The 14,009-nt window shown below is 30.9% G+C and overlaps 1 protein-coding gene across 3 annotated transcripts in view; it reads right to left on the reverse strand.

Annotated features, from left to right (window-relative positions):
* Positions 1 to 14,009, reverse strand: part of conv (insulin like growth factor binding protein acid labile subunit convoluted) — a 65,207-nt gene that overhangs the window by 3,657 nt on the left and 47,541 nt on the right. For all 3 annotated transcript variants that reach the window (XM_076403741.1, XM_076403739.1, XM_076403742.1), the window contains 3 exons: positions 11,520 to 11,620; positions 1,387 to 1,582; positions 5 to 271 (listed from right to left, as the gene is read on the reverse strand). In XM_076403741.1, the coding sequence (XP_076259856.1) occupies positions 5 to 271; positions 1,387 to 1,582; positions 11,520 to 11,620 (564 nt within the window). The remainder of the gene's footprint in view (positions 1 to 4; positions 272 to 1,386; positions 1,583 to 11,519; positions 11,621 to 14,009) is intronic.

Raw genomic sequence — 14,009 nt, forward strand, 5'->3', positions numbered from 1 at the left:
GTACCTTCAAAATTAATTTTGGAACCCTTTATAATTAGCTCTGTCATTTCAGCCTCGATCTTCTGAATCTTATTATGGCTAATATCCAAATAATCCAAGTGAGAGGTATTCTTCAAGTTTGACCAAGGTATTTCGAGTAGCTCGTTCATTGCCAAATACAGTCTGGATAAGTTTCGTGGCATCTTGAAAATATCTGGCTCGCTAGTGAGATCATGTAATTTATTGTAGGATAGATCCAACGTTCTTAAGCTGGTTAAATTACCAATAACACCTGAAAATATTGTAAAATTTATTACCGCATTTTATTTAATAACAAATGTTTGTTTATTATGTATGCGTTATGATTAATTAAATTATTATTAAAATACTCTTTCACTAGACATAAGCGTAATTTCCAAGTGTACGTTAATGTTTAGAGAATATTGCGACAAAAAGCAAAAATGCTTCAAGAAAAATGCAACCTTCTGTGTCGGTCCAGTTATAACAGTAACGACAATCGTCGAAAGAACATATTACTCATATTCATAAAAATTCAGCAAACAAAATAAAGAACGATGAGATAGAATGACCTCTATTTAAAATTTTAGTCAATACGAAATAGCATTTTCTTGAAGTCTTAAATCTTCACATTGGATTAATTTTTCCTAAAGGTAATGAAACGGAAATAAAATGACAGAATAGTTCCAATGCCTAAATACAAAAATAAAGAATCTGTTTTTGAAAACGTGTTATTAAAAATATAAAAGACAAAAACCAATGCTTAAAGATGCTATAGAAGATTTTGGATATTGAGAAGGAAAATGTGTACAGAACAATATATGATCATTAGTCATTAGAATAAGGGAAACGACATGCAGAGAAAAATATTTAATTGGATTCATGCTCCGTCATACCCTCGCTATTAAATTATTTGCTTCAAAACGGTTGAAATAACAAATATTATGGGACATATTAGGTGATTGAACTTTCCATCATTTTCTACAGATAAGACAGCATAGCATAAAATTATCAGAGGAGATTAGCAGAGAAGCGCGTGACGCTGAAGAGATGCATCCACAGATTATAACAAATACAACAAACAATTTAGAATTCTGACAATACAATGGTTTATTGTTTTAAATTTGGCTTATTTCTATGGAACATAATAGAGACACAATGAGAAATTCAATAATCTTTCCTTAAGCCTGGCTGATACACTAACACGAAATTTTTTTTAATATAATAAATGTTATTAGAAGACATTTTAATTGGATATCGCTTAATATTTTTTCTCAATAAATACCCAATCAAGTGCTTAAAAGAATTTTGATATTTATTACTTATCGAAACCATACAATAACAAATATTATCTATGTTATCTATCTATCTATTAACATGTTTTATTACCTTTCCTAATGTCAGCTATGGCATTATGACTCATATTCAGAACTTCTACCCTCCCAGTACCAAAGATAAGGTCATAAGTGATGACCGGTATCGAATTATAGGATAAATCGATCTCCTTAAGTTTGTAAGGATAATAAGGATTACTGGGGAACATCTTCCTAGTGATAAAAGTTACCCTATTATGGCTAAGGTTCAACTGAAAGAAAAAAAAAGGTTATATATTTCATTATGATATGTTTTCTATAAAAGATATCGTTCTATTGTTATAATGAATCCATTTAAATATATTAGTAGCTGAAAGTGTCTTTTGTGGCGATTACGTCTTCATCATTCAACTATACGAGAACAATCCGATCTACGCTTTCGGAAGGATGACAAGGAAGTTCATTAATCAACACGATGGCTATCTGTAAACGCCTGTCTGGTTTTTAAGACAAGCAAATTTGGCCAACAAAAAGGCACGGAATGTGAAATATAATAAATTTGTTAGGGCTATACCAATTTGGATAGTAAAAAAACTATGTTTTTCTCTTACATAACATTAAATTATGTGAAACAATATCGTTTGTTAATATTTTATTTTATTTATGACATGTTATATAGTGTCTTAATAACAAATAATGAGCTTCCATAGCTGTGCAGCTTCCGATAAAAACCGCTCTTTAAAACATTTATATTTATATTACATATTTATTTGATAATTTATATTTTTACATAAAATCATATCCACATAATTTTAAAATAAAAAAAGTAGAAGGGACTAAAAATAAGATCATTAGCATCGACGTCTAAATGAAGACATGATATGAATATTTTAAATATATTTTTAATTAGATGCTAATTAACTGCTATAGCTCAAATATTACGAATCACTTATGTATCGAGACGGGACTTAATTAATAACAGCACTTATGGCTTTGGAACAAAAGAGAGACTTTATTTTCATCTCTGGTCTTTTATACCATTTTGAACAGCCTCGATACAAAGTCCTTTACTAATTATTCTTCTTACCTTCTACACTGGCTCTTGTATCACTCTAAATCATATATTTAACACCCCATCTCAATTTAAATGTACCTAACGACTTAACCTAATTAACATTATAAATAAAAAATACATTTAAATTGTCAGAAGAAAACTATTACATTCTATATACAAATTTTTTTAAACTTAGAACTATTTTGTTTCTACATGGTGAGAATTTAACTTTAATTAATAATTCAATTCATTAAGTCTGCACAATTGTGTGATAAACAAACGTTCTTACGTTTGATTGTTATCAATTTTCTTCTCTAGACATAATTCTCTTTTTGAACAATCATAAAAATAATCGCCAAAACACTGTCCACTTTTAATACTAATTATTTAGTTTGTTCTTGGGCTGCCAAACATAATGTGTATTTGAATTCAAATGAATTTATTCCATGCCACTGGGTTCCTTTTAAAAATTGGTTTGAATCCATTAAAACTTTTCCCAGTTGGTTACCATCCCAGTCTTCATAACTTGCTCCTTCAACCAGTCCAGTCCTTCGTACCACTGAGGTATTGTAGTACTCTTTTTGGAACTTTCCATGCGCCTTTTATTGATCTATCTAAATATTTTCTAATCTATCTATAACTTTTAGTACAACTTTAATTATTACTTCACTGTCATCTATATTAAAGTTGACTTCGATTAGTGTATAAAATTGTTCTGTTTAGATACGATCTTGTAACTAACGAAACGTATATAAAACTGCATTTTAATCTTCTATGTAGTACCCTTTAAATTATTTCTCCACTTTTGCTGATGTTAATATTAATTTCAATCGGTGTTGCTATCTTCCATATTTCCTTGAGCAGTCATTAAATGATGAAATAAACACTTGATGTCTGTTCTATTTCCATTAAAAGAAAAAATTCTACTTCCTTTATACTTCATAAAGACTTTCCATTAAGTCCACTGTTTCCTCTTCGTATCATTTTATTAATGCATCAGCATTGAATATTACAGAATATTTATTACCCTTTGTCAATAAACAATAGTCATAATCTGATCTCTCCAACTGTAACTTGATCTTCAAATAGTTTACCTGAACAATGCTTGATTTAATTGCTGGTATCTTGTTTCCGTAATTAAACCCTCTGATTTTCATATAGATGTTTAGTCCATTGTTTCATTTAAAAATACGATTACAACATCGGTTGCTTTATCTTGCAGTTTTGTTGATATTTATATCAAAATTCTTATACTTCTAAATACTAAACTCTTCTCCATTGGTTTCAATGCCTTTCCTATCCTACTTGTAATTCTGTTGGACTTCATGTTTGTAGTCTTCAGTACTTCTCTGGTCCTTGCAAATTAAAAACTCTTCTCCACTGGTTTCAATGGCTTTTTTATCCTACCTGTAAAGAGTTACAGAGGTCAGAGACCCATGTTTCTAGTTTACTAGTGCTTCAGTGGGCCTGTAATTCTGTTGGACCCCCTGTTTCTAATTTTCTAATACTTCACTTATTCTTGTAAATTATAAACAGCTGAGTTACTAAACTCTTCTCCATTGATTACAATGTTTCTTTTTATCCTCTTTATCCTTTTATTGCTTTCCATATTTCTATTTTTTTTTATTTCTCCGCTAATCCTTGTAAATTATACACGGCTGCATTACTAAACTCTTAATTACTACATTACTAATTACTCTACTGATTACAATATTTCATCTATCCTACCAATAACTCAAGATCACATATTTCTGGTGTTTCATTGATCCTTGAGTGCTCTAGTGCTCCACACCTTAATTCCATCTGTTCCATACAGTCATCTTCTTACTTTTAAACAAAAGAGAGACTTTATTTCTTTTTGTTTTCTTTTTCCATGATGACCAGCTAGAACCAAATGGTCTTTTGCTGATTGGAGACCCTAGGTTACGACTGGGATTGTCGTAGTTGGTTTACTACCGAGGTTTGTGGATAGGTAGGGATTTAATCAAGGTATTGTCGTGTTCTAAAGCGCCTATGGAGAATCTTACACTGAGCATGTTCGTGAAATTCTTCACAAATGGGATGCCTGATTCGAGGTGAGTGTTGACGTCCCGAATAACCCATGGGGCATTGAGCAACGCGCGGACTTTTTTGGGTTGGAACATTTGAAGTAGTACAAGTTGTCTCTTAGAGACATACCTCTACCACACCTGTACTCCGTAGAGGCAGGCTGGACGGACTAGTATTTTATACAGAGTCGCTTTCTGTGGGATTGGGAGTCTACTTTTACTGTAGAGGAGTGTAAATAGTGGACTGTACACGCTATTGAAAAAATCGGTATTATCTGCATAAAATGCTGTGTGGGAAAGTTAGTGGAGTGTAAAATCAGCCATATAAAGGTTGAATAGGGCTGGGGCTAGTGGAGCAACTTGCGAAACTCCTGCGGAAATTGTTTTTGAGAGGAGACTGCGTCACCGGCACTCACTTGAAAGAACTTACCATCCAAGTATGAATCTATCATGAGACTAGGTCATTCGGTAGACCAAGCTGTTTCGCGTTAGAAGTATGAATATTACGTGGTGCCATACTTGCCATACATTCGATAGAGTGATGTGAATTGAATTCACCTGCTATTCGACTCGATTGCTATGGAGGTGTGTTCAAGACTTGAAAAAGACTGCGATGGCTGTTGGATGTGATTGATGTTATTTTTAACGGCGATGGCTGTGCCACCAGCAATATGTCGACATTGTGTGTCAACAATGCGGCGATAAGTTCCTCCTTCTTACCATGCACGGAAAATGCATTCCAAGACATTATGGTTAAGATCGGGGAGGGGAACTAACCATGGCGGGCCGATAGTGAGAGACTTTATTTACATCTCTGGTCTTTTATACAATTTTGAACAGCATCGATACAAATTACAGCGCCGTCTACTAATTCTTCTTCTTTTATACACTGGCTCATGCATCGATATAAATAATATATTTAACGCCAATCAATTTCTTATTTTGTTATTATTAAGTTCAGCTAATATGGAATATAACGCTCAATATAAAAAATACCAAATAACAAAAATCTTAATATTAAATGAATCTAGCCTCAAAAACTCAAAAATAAGTTTTTAAATTAATTAATTGCAAATAAAAATTTAATATAGATGTGGCCTTTTCAAACATTCGAACAAAATTAATTTAAATATTATAATATATCTCATAAAATCAGTTGAATGTATACCTATCCAATTAAGTCTCGCATAGGCCTTTGTTGTCACGTTAATATCTTCAATGGCCAGCTTAGCTACATATGACATTGCCTTCTTGTTGTATTGTTTTCTCTATTTCCATTTTAATTGGCTTTTATCCTTTTATGATGTCATTTGTTTAGTTTCTTTGTTTAATCTCCACTGTTCTAGGATCATCTACGCATAACCAGACGTAATATGTATTTAAATATAACAATTATTACAATTTAGATATTATAACCGGAAGAACGCAACTATAAAATGCAAGCCTTTTTGGATTAAATGGATAAAATCTTGATTACAAATAATGTGTTACGAGTTGCTAAAACCGAATGGAAATGTTACTGCTGATATCTACCGACGTCAATTGAAGAAAATGTACGAGAACAATGTGTTGCTGGAAAAAAGACCAGATATAGCGAGTAGCAGACAAAGTCATTCTCTTGTATGGCAATGCTCGATCACACGGTTCAAAAGATGTGAAAGATACACTGTTGCAGCTCTATCAGGAAGTTTTGTCGCACCCAACATACTCAATAGATACCATGTGTTCATTTTTAATGCACCATGACTTGGCTGCAGTACCGTTTCGAAATGTTGAAGTTCTTTCAAAACATTATCGCCATATAGATAAAAGTTGTAGAAAATGATGAAAGTATTTTTAATAATATATATTGTACCAGTTTTTGTCAACAAACGCCTTTTTAAGTTAAAAAATAAATCACGATACATGCAAGCACCCAATGATAATATTGAAAAATATTGAAAATCAAGATGAGTCTTTCTAAACAAATAGGAAACATATTTTTTCCTAATATATTCTATTTTAAAGATAAATAGGAGTATTAAAATATATTTAATTAATCCTTACAAAAACTGTTTCATTTAAAATGATGATTACAACAGGATCATCTTAACATTAAATACATAATAAACAATTTCGTTTTGTTTCTGTTTTTTTTTGTATGGCAATAAAATGTTATGCCATAAAGAACATATATTTTTATACAGCCTTTAATATTATGTGGGTATTTTTACAGTTTATTTGATTTATGGCTGTTTCTTATAGTAAACCTTCACGATCTTTACCAAACATTTTTATGTATTTTTTTCTATATATATACGTTCGAAATTTTTTTATTAATGACCAAACATAAACTACAACAATGTGATACAGCTTCAATTAAATTTAATCCTTCAGATTGGATATAATTATAAATATAATTTACATATACTTTATTCATAGTAATAAATCTTGATAATGTCATATTCCTTTTTACACATTTCCCATATTATAATTATTCAGAGATTCATAAATAAAGAATGTTAGACGAAATTATTAACAGACCTTATTTGACCAGAAACAGTAATTCCCACAAATATCGATAGGAATAATCAGCACAAATGGCAACTTCACCAACATATAACATATATGTTGAAACAGTTCAATTTCTTGGCATCGTTAATCAAGAATACTCAAAAAATTAATTAAATTTATTATGTTACAATAATAGTAGTAAGAATGTTAAAATATACATGGTACAATATAGCATTACACTTCTTCATTTAAACTTCAATTAAGAACTTCGATCAGAAAAAATAACATATAAATAACTTACTAAATAATTAATCTGTATGATGGTTTATGTATTATATATAGTCCTATATTCATTTTTTTAAGATTATTGAAACTAAATCTATACGTATTTTTAAATGCTTTTTGTTTTATCCAAATATAATTTCAGATATTTTGCTACATTATTAGTTAAATATACTAAAACGCTTTAGTTACAAGACACTATTAATTAAACGAAAACGATGATTATTTTGGTAATTAACATTTTCATTCTATTAAACCAACTTAAAAACACATTTCGAGGGTTGCGAAAAAAATTCATATTGGTAATCGAAATTGAATTCACTAGTTTTTTAAATATTCTCCATGAAAATCAATGCACTTTTCCATTTGTTAGAAACAATTTCCGTAGCATCTTCTCCACTCCTGTTGATAACTCCAAAGTAATTGTTTGAACATATCTACGATTTCTTCGGGTGTCGAAAATCATTCACCAAGTAATTTGTTTTTAATGCAAAAGTATAAATCGGTTTTTTTTCCCGTTTCATAAATAATTTGGTTCTGAGTTAAGACTTTACAGTGAATTATATATTAATATACTACCTTGGCAAGTGAAAAATTCTATTGTTTGTGCTGATATGTTAGCATTGGCAGTGTAATGGAGATTGATTTGTTTCTTCTTCAGCATATTCCAAATTTTTATTCGAAGACTTCTAGCAAACAAATAGTCGTTTATCATGCAAAAACCCCACGTTGGTCTAATGCCACTTACTACGTGACTGGTGATGCGACTAAAGGAAGCTTCCGTGAAGAAATCTTATTGGATTTAGTTCGTCTTAAAATACCGACTATATACGATTTCCGTCTTGTTCCAGACTCTATGGCAAACATATATGATTCACCTCTGTAAACTCTCAATGTTTTTTTTTGGCATAACACCGACTTCGGATGATTCATTCATTGAATTCACTTTATCGAGATGAATATTTCAAGGAACAGGAATTGCCTGAAATTGTAGTATCTAAATGTTCAACAACACCAAGTTTCCAATGAAAACTTCAGATATCCTGACAAACTACCAAGGCCATAAATATAAATAGCTACCTTCGTATGTCTGTCAACTTTTTTATATTTGTATGTCAAAATTACGAACAGCATCGACAGAACAGAATCGACTGTTAATTATAATCCTGGATATTAAACCAGTCCTTATCCCTATAAAAATTGTCCACTATCTACCAAGCATCCGCTGGCTAATGAATTCCATTAGAATAACTAAGAAAATGCCAAATATAATTCAACAGTTACGCAATAGTTATCATTGTTACGCATCTGATGTGATTTGATGTGAGATTCAGCCTTCCTATTGGAATCAAAATCATTCCACGTGTAAATTCTCTAATATTGGCCATAAAAAATACATGATGCTTACAAAGATGTTGGAACCATTCCCTCCACAATTTTGTTAATCAAATTTTCTCAATATTATAGTCCTATAAATAAGCTTTCAAATATTTTTTTATTTGAAGCTTTATTGTAAAAGTCGGTATAATATATTCTATTCAAAGTATTATTCATCGATATTTTTCAGGTAATTTAAGCATTCCATCTCGAAAGAATAATGTATCTTCTGAGGCTATCCACAAATCAACCCATTTTCTTGTATCCTCATAAGAAACTCGGACAAGTCACGACTCATATGTAAAAACAAGTAGTAATCAGAAGGAGCAAGGTCTGGAGAATATCTTGGGAAGGTAGCATTTCCGATTTTAATTACTCCAAATTTATTTTCACAGTTGTTATAATATGTAGTCGAGCATTGTTATGTTGAAGAATAACATTTTTGAGTCTTCTGTATTCGTATTTCAGCTATTTTTCGCTCAATGTTCGACTCAAATGCATAAATTGTAATCCATAGGGATCACCATAGATGGTTTCATCAAGTATTGGCTTCTAATCGTCGTCTTCAATTTTTCTTGCTTGTCCTGAACGTTCTTGTTTTTGATGTCAAAATCACCATTTTAAAATGTCGAAACCAGTTTTCTGATTCGATGACCTTCGGCCACATTTTTCCTCAAATTGAAAAAAAAATGCGAAACAGTAAAATAGAAAATACGATTTACTGGATACAAATTTAGATATTTTCAATGTACAAAAAAAATTGTTCACACTTCGACGAAATGATTTCAATATGATTCATTCAGTTAAGCTTCAACAATAAGTTGGTTACAAATGTACCCGATACGAGTCCATACACAGTAGAACCATCTGTTAGTAGCAAAATTAATGTAATTAAAATACATTTCTTAATATTACGTTAGAGGTTAGACATCAACATATGTATGTCGGAGTAGTATTAAAAACATTGAAACGGCACGCCTTTTAAAAATAAATGAACAGAAGTCCCCGCCATATACTTTCTAAACTCCCCTTGTAGGATGAAAGATTTTACTCAGCACATTAGCGCACAATCAAAATGCTATGCTCACTTGATTTATAAATTTCGCATGTTATTCAAAACGAGAGAAAAACCTAAGGGTGACCCCTTGCATTGTATTTGGGAAAATTTATGTAAGGGATGGAAAATATACGTGCTAACGGCAGCTGTTTTTTTGGAGACAGTCAGGGTGGCCGTTTCGTAAAAGGAAAATACATAACGATTGAATAATTAGAATTTGGAGCCGAACAAAAACTTTTATCATATTTATTTAAATTATTTTCAACGAACATTAAACATTAATTATACCGTGATTGCTAACAAATACTTTTTACTTATTTTTAAATAATAAGCTATTTTTAGATATTTTTTATACCAATAATTAAATTTTAATTATTCATTTTTAAAATTTAATTTGCGAGTTGTTTTGCATCTTTAAGAAAATAAAATGAATATTAATATCGCAATCTCATCGATTCAAATTTATTAATAAATCATATTAGATTAATTAAAACACAAGTTATAATTCATTAAAACACAGTTACTTAACACCATATTCATAAAATATAAAAGAAAGAAACAAATTCATAGAGTTCCCAAATAAGAGCGCTTAAATTTTGCAGTATAGGTGCCATGTTGGGAAAATTGTCGCTGTCAATTTTGGAAGTTCTCACAATTATTAATATCATGGAAGGTTAACTAATGATTAAGCTACAAAATGTGCAGATATATGGTGCACAGAATCATCAACCATATCAATGCATGATAAATAATTTATATAATACAAATGTGAAGTTTTCGAAAATTAACATGACGTAAAGTGACAAATATCTTAGATAATGTCTGCTCAGCAAGTTAAGTTTTAGCAGAGATCAGCTTGACTAATATTGTTGGAACTGAGCCCTAAATATAAACTAGAACAAAGATCCTAAATACAGTTTGTTGAATTAAAAATAAATACAACAATATTATATAAATATATTAATAAGACAAAAATGTTAGCTTTGGAATAAAAAGTGATAGAAGGCATTGCTAAAGGCAAATTAACTGAAACAAAAACTGAAAAAAATGAATTAAAGAAAAGTTCTTCTCTCTTCTTGAAGTTGTCAAGTAGTTAAAGTGAACAATGAGCGTAAAAAAATTAGTCTGGGTCCATCTAGGAGTGTACCTCTTCCTATAATTAGGTTTATCAAATTCTCTGAAGAAATATGTAATGAAACAATTTACCATTATATCCTCCTCTTCTTAGCATTTATCTGTTCCATTTTGTTATACTATTATCATATCTAGTACAGATTTAACAATTCTGAACAAAGTAACTCAATATAATTATCAATATAAAAATGTATTATGTTAAATATAACTAAGTATCGAAATCACAATATGATAATGATGACATAGAAATTCAAATTTCTATTTAAAAAATGGATGTTGTCGAGGATGTGTTATAATAATTATTAAAATGATTAAAACTCTAGATATTGTTAAAAATCTCGCAATATTAGCATAAACCGATAATAATAAACACAAAAACAGAAATAACTAGAAAATGGCTAATGCTTTTCCCGCTCTTGATGATGTCATTATTAATATTGAAGGTAATAATACGTCCAAGTACTTTTTATATATTGAAGAGTATAAACTCTAATTATATAGAATTTTTTTTAAAAACTAATTCAATTAATTAACATTTTATATTCATTTAGTTTTCTGTTTCTTTGAAATGCTTCACAATTTACCATAATTTTCTATTAAATATTTATATCGAATAAAATTAGAAATATAACATTTCTAAATATAAATCAGTTTAAATACATTCCCTAATATATTTAAAAGGTCATAAGGCAAATTCATTAAAGCATATGACTATAAAGAACTACAAAGAGCACCCAAATGAACAAAAAAAGGTTAAATCTTACCCTTTGCAGCGACAAGCAATCTTCAAACACTCCATTCGTCTTGTTATCCAGCTTCACTAATCTATTCCAGGATAAATCCAGATCCGAAAGTGCGACCAGACCTGAAAATCAAATAAATTCCCTTTTATCCAGCCGTATCCCTTTACACATCGATCTGGCGATCAGGCTTAACGGTTCTGACTACTGTTTTAAATTGGCTGTTTGATAATTAATTAAAAACTATAAATCCGCATTAAACAGCGTCATCCCAAGAAAATTTCCGCTTTCGAATGATAAATTAAATAATTAGTATTGTCTTTTTAATGCAGCACCTTCCACTGGTTCATTCAAAAAATAATTAACTCATTTGTCAGGGATTAAGAGATTTACCTAATTAGTAACCATTGTGAAGAAATTCAAAAATAAAGAGGATCAATTTATCATACCAGAAAAAAATTAAGACTATATGCTAGCGAGTAACTCTTATCTATAGAATTATTCACCTCTAACCTTAACAGTATATGGATGAAAGTAATTAATGATTATTGTACTTAAATTATTTAATTAATTTAGAAAAAAATATTTTAAATTATTTAGAATATCTATAGAATTATTCACCTCTAACCTTAACAGTATATGGATGAAAGTAATTAATGATTATTGTACTTATATTTTAAATTATTTAGAATATATTTGTATCTAACTGTTCGGTGACTTCTTAAAAATGTAGTTTTTTTTAAACTTTCTTGGTTGCTTTTCAGTGCTTTTGTTTCTCTGATTTGCTTCATCACAACAAGGTCCTCCGGAAAATTAAGTATATGTAACAAGTAACTGCAAATCGCCTTGAAGAATTGTTCCTCATCAGGCAAACAATGAACACACAAAAATTTGTAAAGAGTTATCGATGCTACTTCCCTGAATAAACGTTTTCTGCGATGATGCCAATGCACATTACTTCAACAATCATATTCCAGATTCAGTCACTGATGAAATAACAAATTAGAAATGCTGTGCAATTCATCTATTCAGAATCATGAAATGCTCAAAGAAGAACTCTACAGCCGAAGCCTATCAAATAATTTTAGAAACATGATGCGATGCTGATTCATCATATCCCAATTGTCGATTTTAGTTTCAAGTGGATTTCACTTGGATTACAAAGAAAGAAGACCCAAAAAAGACAAGAAACTGCAAAACTTATTGGACGAAAACCCAGTTCAAACTTTCCAAGAGCTTTCAGTTAATTTAGCAGTTGATGTACCAATTGCTTCCAAACGCTTATATGCGATGGAAAAGATTCAAAATGAAGGAAAATCACAAATTTACTGAAGAGATTCGGAACTTCGAGGTTTCATTGTTTGCCAGATATGAATGTTTTCTGTAGCATATTATGACCGGCAATGAATGATAGTGGATTGGTATAGGAGAGACATCCACATTGATATCGAAGTGGAATATTAATGGCCATAAGGTCTTGATCTATATAGGGTAGAATAAACAAGGCGTAGTGAATTTCTACTTTCTACTACTAAAATCATAACACAAAGTCATCTTCTTGCATGAAAAAGCTCACATATTGTAAGAATATAAGGGATAAGGAACTCGATTAAGAAGCTCTGCCATATCCAGCATAGTCACCAGAGATTACTACTTGTTCAGATTGGTTCAGCATGGCTTGACTAGAACATAGTTTCAATATGCTGAACAAAAGCGAAACTGGATCGCTATTAATATCGCAAAATATTTTGATTAATATATGTCTGTCCTCTGATATTTTATGATACGCTGACTTATTTCCTGCTTCACCATTCTCAAATTCAGGTCTAGATACATGTACCTATTGCTCATACTTTGAGGAATATTGAGCAAGTTCCTTAATTCATATTCCAAATTGTAATATTTCTATTATATCATTATTGCTGTTGCTTACGTTCCATATGCCGTATCATTTTCCTCTCATTGCTTAAATGGTATATACGCTTGATCCGGACGTGCATCTGGCAAGTTAATCTACGATCTAAGTAAAGGCCCAAGCATTTTTCATGTCTCTCTATAGGATATTTTTGTTATATAATTTTACGGACAGACATGTTCCTATTCTCAGTACCGGACTTGGATTGTTTGCCCTTATTCCCCACGGTTAAGTCAGTGTCGTCAGCGAAGGCCGCAGTCATTGTGTCCTCACTACATGAAAGACCCACAGTCTAAAACAGGTATAATCGAATCACAGCGTATTTCGCGCAAAGCTCGTTCACTTGATGTAGGATAAGAGTATGTAGTGATATGTATGTGGAAGCGTTTTTTAAGTTTGTAGCCAATCCATCATGCCGGACTGAGTCAATGTCTTGACTTATGTCCAAAAAGGCAGCAAAGTAATACACTCTATGTTGGAATCTCCATTCTCTTGGAATCCAAATTGGTGACCGGGGATTACATTGTTTAGTGCTTCTTCATTCTAAGTTTAGAATGATAATAAATGCCGTTTTAAAATAAAATGTTATCAGAATACAT

The sequence above is a fragment of the Rhynchophorus ferrugineus genome, unplaced genomic scaffold, assembly GCF_030347505.1.
Source record: "Rhynchophorus ferrugineus isolate W39M unplaced genomic scaffold, kcgeb_rfMv2 rfM4, whole genome shotgun sequence".
NCBI classification, from domain to species: Eukaryota; Metazoa; Arthropoda; class Insecta; order Coleoptera; family Curculionidae; genus Rhynchophorus; species Rhynchophorus ferrugineus.